The 22,292-nt window shown below is 45.2% G+C and overlaps 1 protein-coding gene across 1 annotated transcript in view; it reads right to left on the bottom strand.

Annotated features, from left to right (window-relative positions):
* Positions 1–3,706: 3,706 nt before the first annotated feature.
* LOC120850706 (monocarboxylate transporter 12-like) overlaps positions 3,707–22,292 on the bottom strand; it is a 37,150-nt gene continuing 18,564 nt past the window's right edge. Inside the window, exons 3-4 of the mRNA XM_040223320.1 lie at positions 7,730–8,620; positions 3,707–3,885 (exon numbers count right to left, since the gene is read on the bottom strand). Of these exons, the coding sequence (XP_040079254.1) occupies positions 3,707–3,885; positions 7,730–8,620 (1,070 nt within the window). The remainder of the gene's footprint in view (positions 3,886–7,729; positions 8,621–22,292) is intronic.

Genomic DNA, 22,292 nt, shown 5'->3' with positions numbered 1-22,292 from the left:
TACCACTTAGAAACACAAAGAGTTCCTTGGGTCCGCATAAAGACATGTTTATTGACTGCAATGTCAGCACGCTTCGCTCTTAGACAATGAAAAGTCTGGGCGCTGGCTCAATTGCCAGTATCACCCGGTCGGTTTCCCGCGCTGCCGCATTAGACAGATTCACGGGAAGTCGGAGGCCCACAAAGAAAAACCGAGCTCTGTAGAGCCAGGGCCTCCGCCGACGAGAGCCCCTGGCCCACCTTCGGGGCCAGCTTATGTAGCCTCGGAGAATGGACGTGCCCGGGGAGGCCACTAGCAGTTGCGTCCATCATAGCTCTCAAGGGTGTGCCGAAGGCGCGTTCACACAAATGGGCAAGGGAGAGCCGGCCCCTTCGGGGAATTCGGCCTCGTGGTTCCTTGTATCCGGGAGGCCGACGCCATTGGTGACGACGACTCCCACGGCCTGCTTGAAGCTAGGCCTGGATAGGGATAGAGGGAACCCAATGGTTCCCACACTCCCCCCTTCTCAAGGCTAAGGTAGGCCTAAAAATAAAATGGCCTACCGGCTCTCAAAAACAAAATAAAAAAAACGAAACGCTAGAGCGAAGGAGCATGCCGCGAAGAAAAACAAAGAAATAAAAAAACGATCAGCGCGGTACATGCTGAAAACTCTAGCTCGCTGCTTGACAGTGGACCCCGGGAGCAGCCGAACTCTGCAGCCCACGCTTCTTGGCAGGCTTACCGGGAGTAGCGTTGCAAATGTCCGTGTAGTGGCATGGCTTGGGCAGGAAGGACGGCCCGGACACTCCACGGCGAAATGTTCGGAGGATCACGGAAAGTACGCTGGCTGGTCGTCTCTCCTTGGGGACGCACCATGTGGCACGGGCACTGTCACTGGGTCCGTGACGCGGATGCGAGCTGCTTGTCGGCACGGGCCACAGCTTGGGTCCGAGACTGGATGACACGTGTTGCTGGCCTGGGGACGAGTCCAGGCAGCGGGAGGGTAGCTGCCGCCACCTTGGCCAGCAGCCGAGGAGCCGGATCTGGACAGGCATGCCGGCGACGCTGCGGCAACGGCGACGATGACGCTCCCTGGCGTCGATGCCACCTCGATGTGGTCCCATGAGTCAGGAAACGCCGGCCACTGGAATGCGGCCTGCCTTCTGCCTCCCTCTCCCGTTTCGTTCCCCAAGAAGGAAGCTTCGGAAATTCCGAACAAAGTGGAGCCGTCCAACTGAGGACACTCGACCAATCTCTGGGTGCACAAGGCCCCAGAGATAAAAACGAGGCAGAGACACAGGTGTCTTTTTTGCCGTGAGTCACGTGCATCGCACTGGCTCGGCTCGCGAAGTTATAGTGAAAATAGTTCCACGACTCCGCTTAATGTTAACACGGATGTCCACATACCAAGCTGACTCGCATCACCCCGGACAATGGATTTGTTGGTGACAGTTCGACGAGGCAAAGTCCTTTGTAGCTGCTTTTGCTAACGATGCCTAATCGCTTCGATTTGCGGGCACAATGAAATCTCAAATGCGCCACCCTGTCCTTTCTTGTGATATTGAAACGATGCAGGGCTGCAATCGGGCAGGCTCGCCAACATTGTTATTTTTCAAACATGTTTAGCCTTTACCTTAGGCTAAAACACAATTGCCCGTGGCCAGGTATAGCACAGCGACCTAACTTCGAAAAGTCTTGGAGCCGCGTGCTGCCCTGGCCAACGCGAACAAAGGAGAGCACCGAATTCCCAGCCGCGCGGGACAGCCCCCTTGAACTGCAATGTTCGTAGAGGCCAAGCGCCGTAGCACGAGTTTATCCGCATCAGCAAGAACAGAAACCGATCCCAAATAAAAAAGAAACCCCGTGCCAATAGCAATACCAGACTATTTACGGCACCGATCGGCAACAACACGAGTTGCTCGACCCGGCGAGTACGCTGCCCGGCTGCCAAAGCCCGTCTGCAACAATACGAGTTGCTTAGCGACGTTAGTGGCGAGCGTACCGCCCGGCGGACGCACCGCCCGACTCGGCAGAGTCCGCGAAAGTATTTACAACTATTCCCATATTTACACCCCGGATCGTTCTGCTGAGCGTCAAAAACTCATCGGTGCTACCGTCGATTCCCAACGAACACCTCGAGTGCCGTGGTTCACGATCTCGTCCAGTGACCGCAAGGCGGTCACCTTAATCGGACACGCAATCATCTCGGGACGCTGTTCAACCTGTTGCACTGCCCGGTAGCGCGATTGAACTGCTCCCGGACCCCGCGGCGTTTTCATATTTAACGTCGCTTTTACGGGGTTGCAACTTGATAGGTGGCCCTCAAAGGTTCCTAACGTTATTGTTGCATGCGACGCTCACTGACTTTTGGCCGGAGTCGATCGCGGGTAAACGGAACATACTCAATTCTAGTAGCCGAAAACCATGCTCACGCCAGTCCTCTGTCCCTTGATAGCGGGAAGGAAAGACGGAGTAAAAAGGAAATCATTTTGACTCACTCAGTTTTCCCGGGGGGCCTTTGTTCCGGGGTCGCTTGGTCAACCTGATGGCTACTGGTCCGTCGACGCGGCGACGAAGGGCACCATCGGCGGTCTCCGCAACCTCGCTAGACTGGGACCGGTGTTGCAGGCACAGCGCATTTTCTCGCTCCGAGATACGCTTTTAGTTTGTGCGCTGACGGGGTGTCCACTCTGGGTGGGCCCCGCGAGCCGTCTCGAAGGCAAAAAGCTGCACTTGCTTCGTGTTGCGTCACCGTGCTTTGTTCGAGAACGGGGTTGACCTCGAAAAGCGCAGGTGCGCCTCCCCAGCGAAGTAGGCTGGCGTCGTCCCGAAAGGGAATGCCTCGGACGTATTCCGGGCGTTTAGTCACCTCCGTTTGGAAGCGAGCTCGGCTGAAAAGACACTGCATTGTGTCCGTGCGTGGCTGACGTGGCCACTAAGCCGTTGAGTGGCGTCGGGTGTCGGGCGTTCGCCTCTCCCTTTGTCCACCTGTTTGATCCTTGGCCGGAAATTGACCTGGTTCGCTATCTTAGCGAAAGGAGGTGGATGCTGCTGTCTTTGCAGTCCACGGAAAGCCGCACGTTGGGCGCCAGATGTGGGATTCGCCCTTTTGGGGGGTCCCACTTAGAAACACAAAGGTTCCATGGGTCCGGATAAAGACGTGTTTATTGACTGCAATGTCAGCACGCTTCGCTCTTAGACAATGAAAAGTCTGGGCGCTGGCTCAATTGCCAGTATCACCCGGTCGGTTTCCCGCGCTGCCGCATTAGACAGATTCACGGGAAGTCGGAGGCCCACAAAGAAAAACCGAGCTCCGTAGAGCCAGGGCCTCCGCCGACGAGAGCCCCTGGCCCACCTTCGGGGCCAGCTTATGTAGCCTCGGAGAATGGACGTGCCCGGGGAGGCCACTAGCAGTCGCGTCCATCATAGCTCTCAAGGGTGTGCCGAAGGCGCGTTCACCCAAATGGGCAAGGGAGAGCCGGCCCCTTCGGGAAATTCGGCCTCGTGGTTCCTTGTATCCGGAGGCCGACGCCATTGGTGACGACGACTCCCACGGCCTGCTTGAAGCTAGGCCTGGATAGGGATAGAGGGAACCCAATGGTTCCCACAAAATATTAACAGCTGGATGATCCTACCTAGGTCAAGCTGATACTGGCGCGATGACATGAGCTGTAGAATTGTCACGACGGAACCGATCAAGGTTAGAGCACCAATGCTTATTTTGAAATCAAGTCTTCGTAGTGACCGCTGCTTTTCCCGATTCAACTTGCACTTGGGCCTTTCTTCTGCGTTGCGCTATTTTATTTATAAAGAACCTTGCCTCCCAGATGAGCACGTAGATGAGAGATACAATTGCCATGATTAGCATTACACCGTCGTAGGATCCATGCTTGTCTCGAAAGTATCCTGCAAAAACGGGAATAAGATAATTGTCAACATTTTCATTTCTGCGTCTCGCAAGTCCAGGTAGACTTGCGGACGGTATAAAAAAGCTCCGGCGAACTCGTGCCTTAGAAGGCCTGCCGCACAATCTCTGACAAGAAAGCTCAAACATTATCGAGGCTTCAGCGGCTGTTCAACTTATATCGTAACTCCCCACTGGATCAGCTGTCGCCAAGATAATGCTGATTTCAGCGCCAAATGTATACGTTCCGTACTCTCAGAAAAAGACAGGGTATTCTTACACCCTTTGCGCCATAAAAGACACCGCAAAACTTCAGTTCGGTGTACAGCGCCCTATAGTCGAATAGACGGCTCCAAATTTGACGAGGGGCTTGATAGCCGTGTTGTACAACTTAATAAAATAGCTCATGTACGTGTTACTGACTACCAAAAAAAAAAAATAGTCGGGGTTTTCTTGGCCGACAAAACCCCGACTATTTTTTTTTTTGTAGTAAGTAATACTACCTAACTGCAAAACCACAGTGTTTTCTTTATGTGGTCTTTGATACGTACTTTAGATTTTTAATAATTTATATTGCACCGTTACCAAGCCCCTCGTAAAATTTAGGGCCCTCTGTTCTGCTATGGTGCGCTGTACATTGAACTGATATTTCGAGGGACAGGACAAAAAGGTGTGAAATAACACCTTTTTTTTTCTTTTTGTGAGTGCGGGACAAAATGGGAAGTGTCAAGTGTGACTGAAACCAAAGGGAGGACAGGTTGAGCGATCAGTCTTTTTGGGCGTTTGACAATAAGTTCGCGGGACAAATTACGAGAAGCGCGTTTTATTCTATTTCACTGAGCACTGCTACTACAGGTGTTACCTTGGAAATCGTTTGCCGTGCAAGTGGAGAATAAGGAAAAAAATCGGACAGCCACTGAAATGCCGCTCGTTCAGATCATAGCCTCGACGATAACTCAGCTTCCTTCCGTCTGATAGCACTGGAGGACCTCGTGGCCACGCGCTCGCCTAGGCTTCATTATCCAGTCCACCAATGAACACATATCAGTATCGCCCCCTTTTAGTGAAATATGAGAGGCTATACTTTCTCCCAGGATTAGTACTGTACAAATCAAACTCACTTGTGATATGCACGAGGCACATTTAATGCCCCTATTTAGCCTGAACAACTACGCAAAACTTCTGAAAAAGTGCCGCATCATTCGTTGCCGTTTCAGCGTAGACGTGGAAGGCATCTTTTTAGCTTCTCTACACTAACTTACAGGCAGAAAAAACACATACTATTTGTTTCTAACATGCACTCTAAAAAAAGCCTCTATTCTTACACCCCTTGTTCCATATAAAACACCTCGAAAACTCAGTTCCACGTAGAGCGCACTGACGTTGAAACGACGGTACCAACTTTCACGAAAGCCTGCATAGCCGAGTGGTACAACTTATTAAAACAGCTAATGTACGTTTTACTCAGTACAAAAAACAATAAAAAATCGTTTGTTCTTCGCCCTGCTGCAAAACCTTAGTTTTTTTTGTTTTGTTTTGTAGTCTTTGATAAACACTTTAGCTATTTCATAACTTATATCGCAGTGTTATCAATCTCCTTGTAAATGTTAGGCCGTCTGTTTGACATGAGTGCGCTGTGCGTCTAATATAAGTTTTGGGGTGCGTTATATGGAACAAAAGGGCGTAATCACCATCTTTTTATAAGTGTGGAGCCGCTTTTGATAATATCCTATTTTCCTAGACATTTATGCAGGCATACTTATATACACGATACCTCAGTCACTCGTGTTCCTTTAGTAAGTTTTGCACATGAAGAAAACGGCGTCACCACCAAATGATCATTCAGTCTTAGTTGCAAAAGGGCGCCCGTGGCCCACTTTGGTCACTAAATATGCGTTACGATTGGGTCATGATACCAACCGCCGTTCTCATGGCTGTAACTGATTGAATGCAACACCAGACGGTGGGTTTGTTAAAACATCAACGATGGCTGGTTTTAGGCAAAGATAGCTTTCAGGTATCCATGCATTTACTTGCGTGGATACCTCACTTTCAGTCTCATGTATGATTAACTTAGACCAGTAGCGCATTCAATGAGACCACTAGAGCTTTCAATCATCTGTTCATATTCCACAGAAATCTTGATTACAATTTTTTTTTAATTAAACAAGCGAGGCACCGCGCATCCTGCGACGGAAGGGCGACTGACGCGAAGAGGAGCACTATTGCTGCTTGTGCAAGCGTTGTGTTCACGAAGGATACCTTCGGGAACACAGCAAGCAGCAGTAGTGATGCTGCTCGTGTACTGGAACACACGTTCACAGCCTGGGAGAAATTCAAACTTTCCAGATTAACAGATTTTCGTAAAGGAAAACCATTTTCGGTGAGATTCGAACCACGTACATTTGTGAGGCAGCCACAGCGTTGGCAGCACCGCCACGCACGCGGCAATGTGACACGTGTTTCTACACATAGCTGTATATTCACAAACCGAATAACTCTATAAAATGAAGTTTAAATGAAACTGAGTGGTCTTCATGTTGGTTTGGCGCTGTGACACCTCCGGGAGAAAGGAAATAGTCCAAGCAGAAAGATATACTCTTTTTGAATTCATATCTGTCCATGCTTGCGCGAGGCGCATAACGGTGAATAAATTTTGATAATGGCCCACTTTTTTCTCAAATACAAGTTCAAAAGACGGCCGCGCTCTTTAATATAAGTATGGCTATAACTACCGTTTAAGGACATATACGCAGCAACCGTATGCAGCAGCCATCTATTAAAGACTTACAGTTGTCATGCAAAACGTAACCTCTAAAAACGCTATAGGAAACTCTGGAGGCCATTGGCAAATGCCATCGCAAATTCTAATGGTTTCCCTAAAATGAAGGCCATCATATTAGTGAATTACAGCATTCGATGCTTGACATGATCCAAAGCATGATACAGCTAACTTCATAAATTAATTTTCTACGTTAGCCGTAGGGAACCTGCTTACGCACTGCCCTGCTCTCATCCGTTGCCACAAAATATGACCCGCCAAAATAGATCGCTGTTAGCCAAGGAAAGTACTGGGTGTTCGTGAGAAATCGGATCCGTGCTTTTCGCACTGCAAACATAAACTAGACATCGCGGAGAGCTTAAACTCCGCCAGAACGTAGCCCCACCCGTTAAAGCAAGATGCTAAAATTTCAGCACCAACCGTCATCTTATTTAAAAGTTATAAGTGATCTTTTGAAATTTTTAATGAGAAATGGATCCCATTTTAGCCCGTTGGCGGTTTCTGGCGCCATAAAGCTCTATATATTTGAAAGCTCCGTCGGCCGCCATTTTTTCATTGAAATTTTCAGAAAATCGCTAATATCTTTTGAATAAGATAACGGTTGCTGCTGAAACATCGGCATCTTGCTCGAACGACTGGGGCTACGTTTTGACGGAGTAGGAGCTCCCCGCAATGTCTAGTTTATATTTGCAGTGCAAAAAGCCGGGTCCGGATTTCTCACAAACACCCGGTATATCAAACAAAGACATCTCCACACTGTCTTACGCTATCGAGCGCTACTGGGCTCAATTGCTGATTGAACAGTATTTTCGAAAAATTGCATTACCCTGTAGTAGTGCTTCTGCCGTTGGGGAAGATTAAAAAGTGTTACCTGGTCAGACTGTGCTACAGTAGTATAAGCATGCCTTTCCACTTCGTTCTTATTCAATTGTAAAACCGTTTCGGGCGCAATGCGTCTAACGATAATTAGATGAAACGAACTGACGTTAGGAAAGGGGAGAATAGCCAGCCTACTTGTCTGAAGCGTGATTATTCATTATTTCTTAAACTACTCAAGTACTTACCAACGAGCGGGGCCCTCAGCCAGCTGTTGAGCGAGCTTACGACACCCAAACCACCGATCATAATTGGAAGAGCCTCCACACCGAAGTCCAAGATGAGCATGATGGTCCCCAAAGACATTCTTAAGCCGATGCTTGCACCCAGCAGGAACGAAGCGGCCACAAGGGCGGGCAAACCGACGCCGTAAACCATGAAGACAAAGCCGATTCCTTGCACGAAAAATCCGAGCCCCATTATGCTATTCACGCTTAGCAAACCAGCGTCCACAATCCAGCCGTTGAGCGCTCGCATAACGACGTCGCCCACGCTGAACGCATGAAAGAGGTAGACGGAGTCTGCGGTCGAAACTCCGCGATCTTTTGCAAGGTCCACCACAAGCATGACGAACACGGCGTATGACATGTAAGCCACTCCGAAGGACGTGGAGTCAACCCAGAACCTGAGTGTGAGGAAGTTCTTTGCGGTGATAAACAAGCTGTTGTCCGTCTTAGTATTGGTAGAGAGAGATGTCTTCGAGGGCTTTGTCGTGCCATTGTTGCCAAATTTAAGGTTGTTAGCTTTGCCATCATTTGTGAGCGAGACATTCTGGTCGGCATGCTGCAAGGCCTGATTGCTTACGGGTCTTGGCGTTAATCGTTGGCGGGTTGGGTCTGCCCACGGTGGGCTGCGAAGGATGATCGCAGCGGGGAAGGCGTTCAGGGAGATGGCACCAAGAATGAGCAGGGCTCCTCGAACCCCATATTCGGTGAGTGAATGTTCAGTTATTGGTGGAACAAAAAAAGTGTTTAGTCCCGCTAGAGTGTAGAATACGCTGAACGCCGTGGCACGTCGCTTCTCGAAGTACTGGGCGATGACCACGTGCAGTCCCACCATGAGGCCAGAAAATGCAATACCTGAAAATGTGGAATAAAATTTTACCGATATTTGTCGAATGAAGGTTGTTTAATTTAATTTTTTAAGGTAATATTTCTGGAAAGAAATACGGTTTATAGTATATGGCAACACACATAGAAAGTGAATAGGATACCCTCTTACAAAGATTTATGGTCGCCATTATCGGTGGCTTCCTCCTCTCCAATCTACCCCACTTTTTTCTAGATTTAGTTGTACTCAAGTTTAAACCACGGACAACTTTGTGGGAAAAGCATTGAAGGGAAACTGAGTAATAATTTTAAGATGGAGGACAGGGCAAGTTGGCTATTCATACTGGTAATTTACAGCGCACAAGAACCATTCACACTCAACCACGCATACCAGTAAAAGTGAGTCACTCATTCAAAGCTGAATGAGTGATTCTTTTTTTTTTTTTCGTTTTACTTGTTCGCATGGTCGAGTGTGAATTGTTCTTGGGCGCTGCAAATTACAATTATGCATGACCATTATTTAATAACTCGAATCGTGGGATGGTTGGCGCAATAGATTTGCCGGTAGTTCAAGGAGTTTTGGAGATCGTCATTGGTCGTTACTCTGAAAACACCTACAGATAAACTTATATTTATGCACTGACTAGATAATATTACATAGTTTTCTTTTTATATTGGACACCGTGGTTTAATATTAGATACAATGTTTCCAGATTTAGACATTTTAGTAAATCTCAACAACTCGTTAATGTAGCGAATTTTCCAACCTTGAGTTGCTTTCGCTGTTTTTGCGTTTAAAATCAAACAATATATGCCTCCCTTGAAGGCTTGTTGAAATATGAGTTAAAACAATTACTCTACCTTTCTGTATAAATGATACGTAGTCACATCCCTTTTGTACTGACTAAGGGTAATGCATTTTTTATGTAAAATATCTAGACCTATTTTGCATATATCATAATACTAGCGCGCAAGTGAAGCACCCTCGAACCGGTGCATTTTTTTCTTGCCTGCTGACACAGGGTATGCAACCGCCAAGAGGGGGGGCGAAAAGGCTTAGAAGTGGACGTCGAGAGGAGTTAGCTCCGGAGTGTTTATTTTTACTGTTTTACAGGTTCCAAAAATCGCCGGTTGTCTGGCTATCACTGCATCGTAATCGGGTGTACGAATTTTATTAGGCATAAGACTAATAGCGGAAAGTGTGCGATGAGCACAAGGCGCTGCAACGCAAGTGTGGCTGCAATGTTATTGAGCTTCGCATGTTCCCCGAGGGTTTTTACTTACACTCTCAGAAAAAAAGGAGCCAAATGAGCAAAAAAGGGTTCTTTTCTCTAAAAAAGAACGGAATTCGGGGAAGATCCCTTAGAAGCGTGCTTTCTCAACCAAAAGCACCCCTCGCAAATTAAAAAAAGAAATGCAGAGCTAGTTTCCGGCCTGGAAAGAGCGAAAAGGTGCTTGTTGCAGCCAGGAAAGAGATAAAGCGTTCTTTGGAAAAAGAAGGTTACTTAAGTCTTCTACCGGATAGAGGAACACAATGACCAGGCTCGAAAGGCTTTGCACGCGGGAAATTGGGTGCACCATTCTGTGGAAACAAAGCTGCCCGTTTGAGCTGTCAAGTCCTTGAAAGCTTAGAGAGGTGGAATGCCGTAGTTATTTACCAAGTCGCGTGCAGTTTGATGCCGAGATAATCTTCGCCTCCGACCACAGATGAAAGAGGCTTCGATGCCTTTGACTCCCGGACCACCTGCTTCAGCGGTCTGAACACTGGCGTTCGTTTGCAAGCGTAACTGCTCGCCGTGTTTTATTTAGTAAGAAATGTTAGTATAAAGCTACTCTTTGGTACTCATTTGTATAAACCAAACGGGTCATTGAATTAAAGTTTATTTGAAGAAATCTGTACCTGGGGAAATCGATTGTGAACTTTATTTCCCCCCACCCAAAAAAAAAAAAAATGCATACAAATTTTTAAAGGCGCAAAACTTAGATGAATGAGCAACACACACACAAAAAAGTGCGTGGTGCGTTGAATGAGTGATACGGTGATTAAGCGGCGTCGTGTTTTTTTAGTAACAAGAGCCATTTTTTAACTTCCTTTCGAGTTTAAACAACATACGTATAACTGCGCGTATGAATAAAAAAATTAATAAAACAGAAGAACGTTTTTTTTTTTTTTTTTTTTTTTTTTAGTATAGAATGCAGTTGTTTTAGCTTGTGGTGATGAGTCATGACACCACCCGTCTCCCAAAACGGCGCCTCTGATTGTTTCGCGGCACGCGTCAAGTCGCAAAAATAGACTTGGGACCCATCCACGAGTGGCATCAAAAATCTTGCTGCGCGGAATCAAAATCGAAAAACCACCATTTACAGGCCGATTTATTTTTGAAGAAAAGATGACTGATACACATCACTTGAACCAAGTGATGTGTATCAGTCATCTTTATCTTCAAAAATAAATCGGCCTGTAAATGGTGGTTTTTCGATTTCAAGGAGCAGTTATGTCTAGAAGGATACCCCGAAATAATCCCATAGGCATATTCTATAAGTGTGTTTTGGGTGAAGCAAAACTAAACTTCAATATGTTGTGCGTTCAAATTTATATGTAATAACGCAGTGTAAAAAATGAGTGCTCCGTCCGCCGGTGAACCCCGCTCGCTACTTCGAGGTCGCCCACCAAAAGTTAGGAGAATGGGATGGCATGAGGAAAAAAAAAATAACACAGAAACGTAGTCGTTACTGTTCTCGTAGTTTTCGCGAGCAATATGGCATGGTAGGATGCAGAACAGAATGGCCTCGGACGAAATGGCCCTGGACGAAACGGCCCCGGACAAAATGGTCCCAAGTGCAATCCCGGAGAGAATGGTCCGAAGTGATTCTTAGACACTCATCTTTTAATAAGGTGCTACTCTGAAGTTCTATTAAGTACATTCAATGCTCTTATAATGCAACTTTTGTAGAGACTATAAAAAAATAAAGTAGCTCAATATAGACGCGACAATGTTGGAGAAACACACACACACGGCAGGCACCTGTCTCGTGTGTGTTTTTTTTTTTCGACTTTGTACCGTTTATTTGCACTCTTTTTCATTATGCCGATCAACCAACTAGCCCAACAATCTATGTTACTACTTGATACAACTCTTTCCGATCTCCAGCTCGAAGCTTTAAATTGATGCGGTACAGTTACATTTTGTGAACTTAATGTTTTACTTTAAAGGAGTTCCCTCGATAGTTCAACAGAGCTACAAGAAGACGTTTTGAGTGAAGCCATACGTAGCACACATTTACAACTAGTTTCTTCGTGTAATGAAATGTTTATTTCACAAAAAAAATGTATATGTATATTGCATTATGCGAATATTTATCCCTTTATATGTTGGGATTGTACCAATTAAAGCTAATAAAAACAAGGAGCAAGAAAAAATACGAAAAAATTTATTTGAACTATTTTGTCCGAGTTTACTATTCGAACAATTTTGTCCGGGGCCATTTTTCCGGTTTTCGGGCTGGATTTGTGTTTTTGATTCCCTTTTCTAATGTAAAAAGGGTAAGCGCCGACTGCACGCCCAAGGATTTGTGTGACGTAGCGCTTAACTGAGCTAATATTTGTTCAGAAATTGCAATTGACGGTTCGAAGGTCGTTCCGATTGGAATAAAAATTATTTGTCAACGACATCTATTCGCTCTGTCTAATTGCTTTATTATCACTTCTCTTTCCAGTTCCAAAATAGGCTCGATTATTGTTCAATCTTGTTTTCCAGGCCTCTATTTTGGTAAATTCCTATACAAAACGCGTCGCTGACTGGACACTGAATCATCGAATCTAGGTGCGTTGTCGTATTGCCGTCACAAAAGTCGCTCAGCCACGAAATAGGCCAACACGCGTTGCTCAACACAATTTGTTGCTTGTTTCCGTTGACGGAAGGTGTCACACCGAATCGAGAATTTCGCTCTTATTTATTTTGTGTTTCTTTTGGGCAAGAGAGTGAACTGCCAGTTGACGGACGTGCTCGGTGATGTGATCGCCATGTTTCCTGGCAGACAGGAACGAAAAAGCGATGACATGTGCATATTATCTTCGCCAGCGAACCATGGTTCGGACAGCTCAACGGCACCCCAGAAAATAAGCCATAATGTGTTCAAAAGCGACGTTTCGGGGGCTAATCTGCTCACCACTAGGCTGACAGTTCGGTGGAATCGTCATGCTCGTTCGACCAGTGAACCTTCTGTCTTGCACCACGTGATCAGAACCGCAGAGAAAGGTGTGAGGTGATAAAAACCAGGCGACTAATTGGTTCGGCAAGCACGTAGCTCCCACCACGCTGTCAGCTTAGCGGTGAACAGGGATGGGTTGCTGAAGGTCACTAGAGCCGACAGGATCTAGCTTCGTTGCTCGAGGGAGTGCCACACTCGCTCGTACGAGTGGCGGATCGGAACAATGTTTGACCTCCTCTCCCTTTGGGTTTGAAGCTCTAGAAGGAAGTACCTTCCTTCCTTTCCTTTTAGTCATCACTTGCAACATGTCAGCGGACGTGAGCACATGGGCGATTGGAGACGTCTGCAGGTGGCTTTTTGAAAACGAACTGCAATCGGCCTGTTCATCATTTCAAGGTAAAACTTCTTCTTAATCAGACATATTCGTAATTTCTCTTAAAAATTGCTATAAGTACAGTAGCGCTCAATATGGCAAGAAGGTGTTTGATGCATAGGCAAAATAAGTAGGACAGGGGGCGGCCTCTTATTAATTAAGCTACTTGTCGTTTGAATTTTTTTTTTTTTTTTGCTATTTTGGCTTGCAGTTGTCCAAACAAGCACGTTGCAAAAAAAAAAAAAATTATTTCGACAGTCTCGTATGTTGAACTACACAAGAGAAAAACGTTTTTGAAGCGAACACTGATCTCATTACTACAATACTGACTGTATATAATATGACAAAATACTGAGTTCAAGCTTTTCGCCAGAAAGATCTCAAGAACAGAACTTCGAATTTACAGCGCGAATGAAATGAGCAATGATAACTCTTCGTAAACGTAAAAACGTATGCTACCGGGCTTTAATTAGCTAATGTATCCGTATTTATGGCCCCGATAAACGTTTCTGTTTTTTGACCGGCCAGGGACATGACACTTCGAGAGCCAATCACTGCAGTTTACGGCACCGCTCAACTAATGACAATGCCAAACATTTGGTTAGACCCAAAGATGCAGTCTGCGCTGTGACATTAAGCAATGCAAAACGTCCCGCTTGCATTGCTTAATGTAACAGCGCAGACTGCATTTCTTGGTCTAAACGTATGTTCCGCGTCGTCATTCGCTGAGCGGACTTCACAGATTGCAACGATTGGCTCTCGGAGTGGTGTGCGGTAATCGACAGGCGCGAACTTTTTGTGCATTTTGTGTTTGCACAAATGTCGATGTATGTTTGATAAAAATAACTGTTTTACTTATTCTTATATTCAGTGCTGCAACAATTATGTCAATAGCTTACATGTGTGAACGGCGCATAAACGTAACAAATTGTTTTTGTTTTAGGGATTCGTTGATACTGACAAATGTGAAGGCGCCGTGGGCGTTCGCCGTCATGTCTTGCTCACGAAAAAAGAGATGACTACAGTGTCCCTGAACGTCGACCTGATACAAGACCGCATGATGCGGACGTTTCAGTCTTGCCAAGAATTGATCCTCATCGAGGCTGGAGTCCTCACAGTCCTTGAGGAATTTCCGGCAATGACGACTCCCGGAACGGTAATTCAGTATTGTTTTTTATATTTAGTCTTAAAGTTTCGATATTTTTACAGGTCATCAGGACTTCAAAAGTTTCTTACTACCCGTTTTATTGCCTGTGAATGAGACCAGGGCTTTTGATACGTGCTAAATAATATAATTTTACTTAGTAATAAGGCTAGGCATTGAATTAACATTCCGATTAAGTAACTATTGTTTTACTCTCAATCACGCGAGTTTTATCGGCATATTGGTTGAATTTAGAGTTACGAAAAGTCTTATAAACAAAACAAGTAAGGAGAATAGTCATTTAATTCTTTTTGTGTGTTTATAACACAATTGTCTCTCATGGCTACTTAAGCGTTTTATATGATTATTATCTAGAGTGGTTTTGAAATTTAAATAACGTACAAAAATTTTATTTTAAATGTTTACCATGCTTTTCTTGTGTATGAGGCACAATGACAAGTTGCTATGTACTACCCATTATAAGACGTAGTAAAAACTTGTCAAAGAAAAAATCGGTTGCTCTAGGCCTTTTCTGAGATACAATATCATGCCTGGAGATCAGCGCGACCTATAAATTGATTAACTAAGCAATATGAAAGAAAACATAAATCGAAATTATTTTAATTGACGCCCAGCCCTACTCCACTATAGTCACAGGAAGTGGTCATTTAGTTAATATAATATATATATATATATATATATATATATATATATATACCCTATTGAAAAAACCAGCTTAAGCTGGTCCCAGCTTCAAGCTGGGTTATTGCCCCAGCATGCCCAGCTTGGCATGCTGGTCATGCTGGTTGATCTGGTCATACTGGTCATGATGGTTGATCTGGTCCCAGCTTCAAGCTGGGTTATTGCCCCAGCATGCCCAGTTTGGCATGCTGGTCATGCTGTTAAACTGGTCATGCTGGTGAACTTCCCAACCAGTTTAACCTGTTTAAATTAATACACAGAATAAAAAAGCCAAGCTCGTCAGAAAAGCCAACTCGGCATCCAATTTATTATTTTCGTACTTGCGGCAGCCTCACATGAACTCAAATGCTACACATCCTCGGCGCTGACACAGTACTAACCGACGCACAGATTCTCGGTGCAAATTGTCTACAATGTTAATAAAACCAGATTGCTTATCTCTCAACACGAAAAAAATACTAGACACAGGCCAAAAACAGGCAATAGCAGACGAAAATACTACACGGACGAGAGAAGCGAACCTGGGTCCCGCCAGCGATGGGGGCGAAGCGGCAACTTGCGTGGTCGGCAGAGGCGAGGAAATCCGTGTGGCTTGGATGGCATTGGCGATACTCCTCGGCACCGCCGTCATTCTTGGGCACACACACGTTCGAAGACACGAAGCGACGCCGCAGTCGGGACGTCTGACATCTTCCCGCACTGAACGGACTGCCGCTCGCTGTCTTCTCAAAACCCGCTTCGCTTGCACCGTCGTTCAACTAGTCTCCAAACAACGCGCACACAGCCGTCCCTTCGATCTGCCCTCTGCCCAAGCTATCCAAACGCGTCTTCGATTCTCCGTTTCTACCACTCTCTCTCTCTCTCTCTCTTTTCTCGCACACAAAGGTAGCTTGCAGCGCGCCTGACGCGCCCGGTGGTCTACCAAAAACGAGAGGACAAAGAACAGGACGTGGCCTCGTTCCAGCAGCCGACCTTGTCGCGCGCGCTCCCAGCAATGCCAGTTCGGCTATCTCTAGCCGACCTTGGCGTGCGCGCTCCCAGCATGACCAGCTTGACCACCACGATTATTATTTCGACCAGATTCACCAGCTTGTCTCCCAGCATGACCAGCTCGTCTCCCAGCTTGACCACATTGGCTCCATGGAAAACCAGTTTGACCAGTTAAGACCAGACTGGCTCCCAGCTACACCAGATTGAATCTAAAACCAGATTCGAGTGAGACCATGCTGGTTTTTACTTAGACCAGACTGACCAGCTTAAATTCCAGCTTGCCCAGCTTAAACCAGCTTGATTGCCAGCTAAACCAGTTTAATTACCACATTGACCAGTTTGACCACCTTGATTACCAGCTTGACCACCTTAATTACCAGCTTGACCAGTTTGATTTTCATGCTGGTTTTTCCAATAGGGTATATATATATATTCTTTTTTTAGCTTAACAGATTTGTTTAAAAAAAGCCGTGAAAGTTACACTTTTGCCGCTCGTGGAGGTGAGTTATACGGCCAGGGGAACATATTATAGGGGGCTAATTGTAACGATCAGTCGGCTAATTAATTGAGATTCGTTAATTAACTTTTTAATTAATGAAAAGATACATATGGCTTCTATTAGAAACTTGCTCAGCGTCATCGAAAACCACTAAATCAGTAATTTTCAAAAAGACTTTGAGCGCGTGAGCAGTGTAGTAGTGCACTAAATTTACCACTCGTGGAGCAGGTACAAAGCTAGCGGTTGCGGTAAGGCGCCCGCGCTATTTTTCCGTCTCTTATGTAGCCCCAGCCTTGCACCCGCTCCACTAGTGGTAACTTTAGTACAATACTACGCTTCTCACGCATTCAAACTCGCTGAGGAAGTTTCTATTTGGAACCATATGTCTATTTTCGTCAATTAAAAAGTTAATTAACGAAATTTTATTAATTAGCCAACTGATCGTTACGATCAGCTCCCTATAATATGTCCCCCTGGCCGTATAACTCACCTCTACAAGCGACATAAGTGTAACTTGCAAGGTTTTTTTTTAAACAAATCTGTTAAGCTTTAAACAAAAACCTGTGTATATATGTGTGTGTTTGTGTTTGTATGTGTAAGCAATCCGTGTGTACAAATCTATAGCGCATAAATGTACTTTTGTAAACCAGCAACACTCTCCATTCGTTGTTTATTTTTCAGTTACTACAAGAAGTTAAACTGCCGTTCGGCAAAGACATCTGGAGGACATGAGAGCCAAGATGGAGGCATTTACAGCTTCTACACTGGTGTTCCTCAAAGGAAAAAAAACGTCACTCTGAAACTCGAAGAGCTGCTTGAAGGTATACTTTAGTCAGTGTTTTTGTAATCTATCACAAATTTCAGACTGCGACGACGCAGAGGTTTACCTTCGTCCACCATAAATATGCTGGGTTAACTTATTACCTCATTACGAACTCATGACCGCTTATCGGCGCCATTCGTTTAAGACAGGGTTAACTTATACTCGGAAACAACTTTCTGTGGCGTTTCTGAAGTGAAGAGTGCGTGTGCATAGTCTTGATTGGCGCTCAAGATGCGCGGGCGTTTTTAACTTCGACTACATTGCCAAAAAAAAGTTGCCCAAGTCACCTCCGAGTATAGTGCATTGTCACAGATGATAATGCAAGCTTGTCAGGGTTCTATTTTCAATATACGAGCTAGTAATATAAAACAGATCCTTGCTTTATTTTTTAAAAATAATTTAAAGGAAATAAAAGCGACTAAAGTCAATGACAGGTTAAGAAAAATCTAAAAGAAGAAAGCCGACGGACGCTTGGAATGGAGAGAAGGTTTCTCCTCTCCCCTACAAGATTCTGTCCGCTTCCTCTTCTCAAGCTCGTAGATTTTTTTTTTTTGACCTGTTACTGACTATAAGACACGAAGGATTAATAATGGGTGGAACCAACGTTTCTTGAAACATGCTTAAAATTCCTGTGCATCTACTTTCCCGCAGAACACTCGAGAAGCCAATCACACCAATTCACGAAGAGAGCTCGGCGAATAAAAAGGCCAAAGCATGTTTAGACATATGAATGAAGCGAGAGATGTCACTGAGCATGACGTTCCACGTGCTGGCTTCATGCTCAGTGTCACGTTAAAGACTTTATTTTTAACTCGAAACAAATTTTCAGCTTCTCCATTGGCCGAGTTTTCCTCGTATAGATTGCATTGATCAGCCCCTCGAGTATTCTCAGGGGAAGTGGACGCACGGGCATTTTTAATAGCAGAGAAAATGCGGTGGCACGTTGGCCATTATTTCACGTGTGTGCTGTACATATATTGTAACTCATTGACTTCCGATTTTCTGCCTTTACTACTTCTTGGTTGGAAAGGGAACACTTGATGCTGCGTGCCATTTTTTGCTTTTACACAGTGCTGTAGCGAAGGGGGCTGACACACGAGGCTGATAGTAACGAGCCGTTTATTTCTACATGGTCGTCTTGACCATCGACTACAAAGCGTCCGGAGCAAAAGGAGAGAGAAGCAGAGCGCGCTCATTTTTGAATGAGGATCATATTAAGTCACGTGATAGTTGAGGTGCTCCACGCAGAAAACGTTTCCCAGCAAAGCCCTTGTTTCAGGCTTCGTCATCCGCTGGTCGCGCTCTCTAGACCGCACTGACTGACCCACTAAATGTGTTAAAGGAAATCAGATCTGCGGGTATGTTTTAGAGCGTAAGGCTAAACGAGAAATAAAATGCTTAGCGAAACCTATACAATTATAATTGATCTGAAAGCGTCGCGAATGAGGAACTCGCAGCATAATTATGCAGAGGAAAATACATCTGTTTATATTCTTGCTTTCTTGTTGTAGGAAGTCCGGACACTGATGCCACTAATCCATCTCCAGGAAAATAAATTTGTCATCTTTATGGATGGTGTCCTCACAGTGAGCGGCATCAGAACGACAGTAGAAGCTGTTTGCACATTGCTGGCAGTAACACCCGTCTCGTCTTCGAACTGTTTCAAATTTTGTTAGTTTTTTTTTACTGCGAACAGAACAATCAATTTTTGCGACCCCAATAAAGTATATGAAAGCACATGATCTTTACTTTTCTGCCTGTCACCTAGTTAATTACGTACCGGAATGAAGTGTTGACGCTGGCCAGACTGACGTTTGTCAACCTGTCAAAAAGGCCCAGTGCTAGCGATTAATGAACAATCTAAAGACTTTGGTTGGTATAAAAAAAATGCACCTTGTGGAGCAAGAAATACAACATACGATTTACTAAAAACTAACTAGGAATGTAAAAAAAAAACGATTTGTCATAATAGAGGGTTAGAAGTACAAAATATGGTTTACTAAAATAACGCTAACATAATCTAAAGAACTCGGGATTTATTGAAAGAACCAAGAAGGGTTCCGAATAAAACATGAAATAGGGTTCATAAAGAAAAACCAAAGAAGAATTCGTAAAGAACCTCGAAATAGGGTTCATTAAGAGCACGAAGAAGGGTTCTGGAAAGAACCCAAATAGGGTTCATTAAGAAGAACCAATAAACGATACGAAAAGAACCCTGAAATAGGGTTTATTAAGAGCACCAAAAACGGTTCTAGAAAGAACCCGAAATAGGGTTCATTAAGAGCACCAGAAAGGGTTCTGGAAAGAACCCGAAATGGGGTTCGTCAAGAGCACCAAAAAGGGTTCGGGAAAGAACCCGAAATAGGGTTGATTAGGAAGAACCCAAAAAGGATCCTAGAAGAACCCCGAAATAGGGTTCGCTAAATAGAACCCAGAAGCGTTCTCAAAAGAACCAAAAATAGGGTTCATTAAGAAGAACCAATAAACGATCCGAAAAGAACCCCGAAATAGGGTTCATTAGAAAGAACCCTTTTTGTGGGTTCTTTTCTGCACCTTTAAGGGTGCCGCCCATTGGACAAACGAAAGAACCCTAAAAGGTGCTAGTTGGCACTTTTTTTTTAGAGTGTAGTACGTCATTCGATTGCGATCGTGAATGAGGTCACAATCACCGTCACGTTTATGCTCACGACTACTTTGTCTAAGGCAAGCGGACCGATTCCAACACGGTGCCGGTGCTCCGATAGGTTATCAGTGCAAGGTATGCCACTACCCCATGACCTCCTAAGGCAGTGGTTCTCAAATGGGGGTCCGTGAAGGCATTTTATGGTTCCGCGAAGCCTTGCCTCATCAGTCTTTCCCGGCAAGAAAAGTTGTCTTGCTTCTGGTCGAGAAGAAATGTTTCAGTTTTCGGGGGAGCTTTCTCTCGTATGTATGTCAATAAGAGCGGTCTACTTCACACTAGCCCTTTGTTATATTCATTTAATAACTCATTATTAAATTAAACCTATACCTTTGCCCTCCCCTCACCACGAAAGGGGTCCTCCATCATATCCACCAATCCACAAGGGGTCCGCAAAACATCGATGGTTGAGAACCACTGTCCTAACGGTATAATAATGACTACGTGCCACAGCTCAAAATGCAGCTATGAAATGCCGAGAGCGTACCTGCATAGACTACATTAAACTGCTCATATATTCCTGTGTTGTGGACACTCAATGAAAACACTCCACCGTCTCCGTCCTCGTTTTTTTGAGGAGGGATGGCCTGTCATTAGTCAGCTCCATTCAACCGGCTAAGTTCCAGCCATACTCAGCATAGCCAAGTTTAGCCAAGTTCTCCCCATACCCAGAACGTTGCTCAACCCAGACAGCTGGGCTGCCACAAGCAGCCGCTATTTCAGGTTTTAAGCCAATAGACGGTCGCGGCGGCGGTGCCATTCTCATGATGGTGGCGCCCTTAAACAAACGGCTATACGGCACACACTAAACATTATAACACCCATAATCGTGTAAAAAGGGTGTAAGTTAGGAAAAACACCCTTCTTACACTTCATTTACACGATATTTGAATATCGGTGGGTGTAAAAAGGGTGTGCTGATGTTTTTCATCCCTTCCACACCCTTTTTACGACCTCGCTTATTGCGATGGCGTCTGAAATCGTGTAAAAAGGGTGTATGGGCGAATTATACGCCCTGTATTAACACGGTGTGAAAGGGGCGTTATGGTGATGGCAGTCTAATACACCCATGATTTCATATCCGTTAATGCTTATTGCTTTGCTGAAACTGTTGCTGATGTACGGCGGTATAAACATCCAGTATAATTAATCGCTACACGAAGTCGCGTATGGTTAGGAAGTGATGGAGTATAGTTTTTGCAACTCCGATCGAACTCTTCGTCCGAGAGGAGCCGAAAATTACGTGTCGCGTGTGCGTCAGTTTCATCAGTTCAACTTCGACTTAAAAACAAAACATCTCCACTCGCAAAAGATGAACGAAGACGTGTCAATATACAACCCAAACAGCACACAGCATTGCGCCGATATAGGATCAAATATGAAAAATTGCGCCGTTACCATTTTGGTCCAGCCAATATCTGTGAAAAAAAGGATGGGTCGCGGCGACGCCATCCTGACATACCGTAGGCGATGCCGTTTTTGGTTGAGCTTCAAGATTCCCGCATGAATGGCCTATGCCGGCGAGGTATGTCTATTTCTTAACCGCCTAAAATCCGACGTTAAAAAAGAAAAGAAAAACAAGATGAAGCAAAACGGAATCTTCTTACTTTTAACCAGAGAAAGACCTCCTGCGCTGAACCACTGAACAAACTATGGGCCGTGGCGCCCTCATTTCGTGTATTACAAACTCACCTGACTGGCCCTCGCACTACTTATAGCACCTTCACTGAGATTTTATTTTTGTGTGTAGTTCTAACGAAACAATTCCGCAAGACAATCGAAAGTGCCGAATTTATGACACCCCGGCTATAGTACGCGATCCTTAGTTGACACCAAAATATCTAGCCTCCCGACGCTTTTTTTTTCCTTTTTTTTTTCTTTTTTCGTACGGGTGAAATTGCATCTCTTGTTTCATGCGTTCGAATTTGTTTTGTGTTATTTATTTCGTGATTTCGCGGTCGGCATCAGAGCACGCACGCCACTGCGTGAAGCAAGTCCTGACGTGTCCCATTTTGCGACCCTCCTTGGGCAGCCCAGGTGGCTTATACAAAGCCGCAGAGGGAGATTAGCTGCTTTGTCCACCCCTCTTTGACCTCGTCTTCTGATAAGCCTCCACACCTTCTTTTGTGTCTTCGTGTGGCTGTGAGCGAGTGCGAAGGCCGCTTCTAGCAAATCAGAGGGTTGGTGTGTAACACGTGACCGTTCTCCGTGGGACAGGGACGCTTGGACTATAATATGTCACGTGACTCGCTCCGACGCGCTGATGGGCTCACTGGGGC

The sequence above is a fragment of the Ixodes scapularis genome, unplaced genomic scaffold, assembly GCF_016920785.2.
Source record: "Ixodes scapularis isolate PalLabHiFi unplaced genomic scaffold, ASM1692078v2 ptg000490l_1___fragment_3__unscaffolded, whole genome shotgun sequence".
Lineage (NCBI taxonomy): Eukaryota > Metazoa > Arthropoda > Arachnida > Ixodida > Ixodidae > Ixodes > Ixodes scapularis.
The sequence above is the reverse complement of the archived record's forward strand: the minus strand, read 5'-3'. Positions and strand labels throughout refer to the sequence as shown.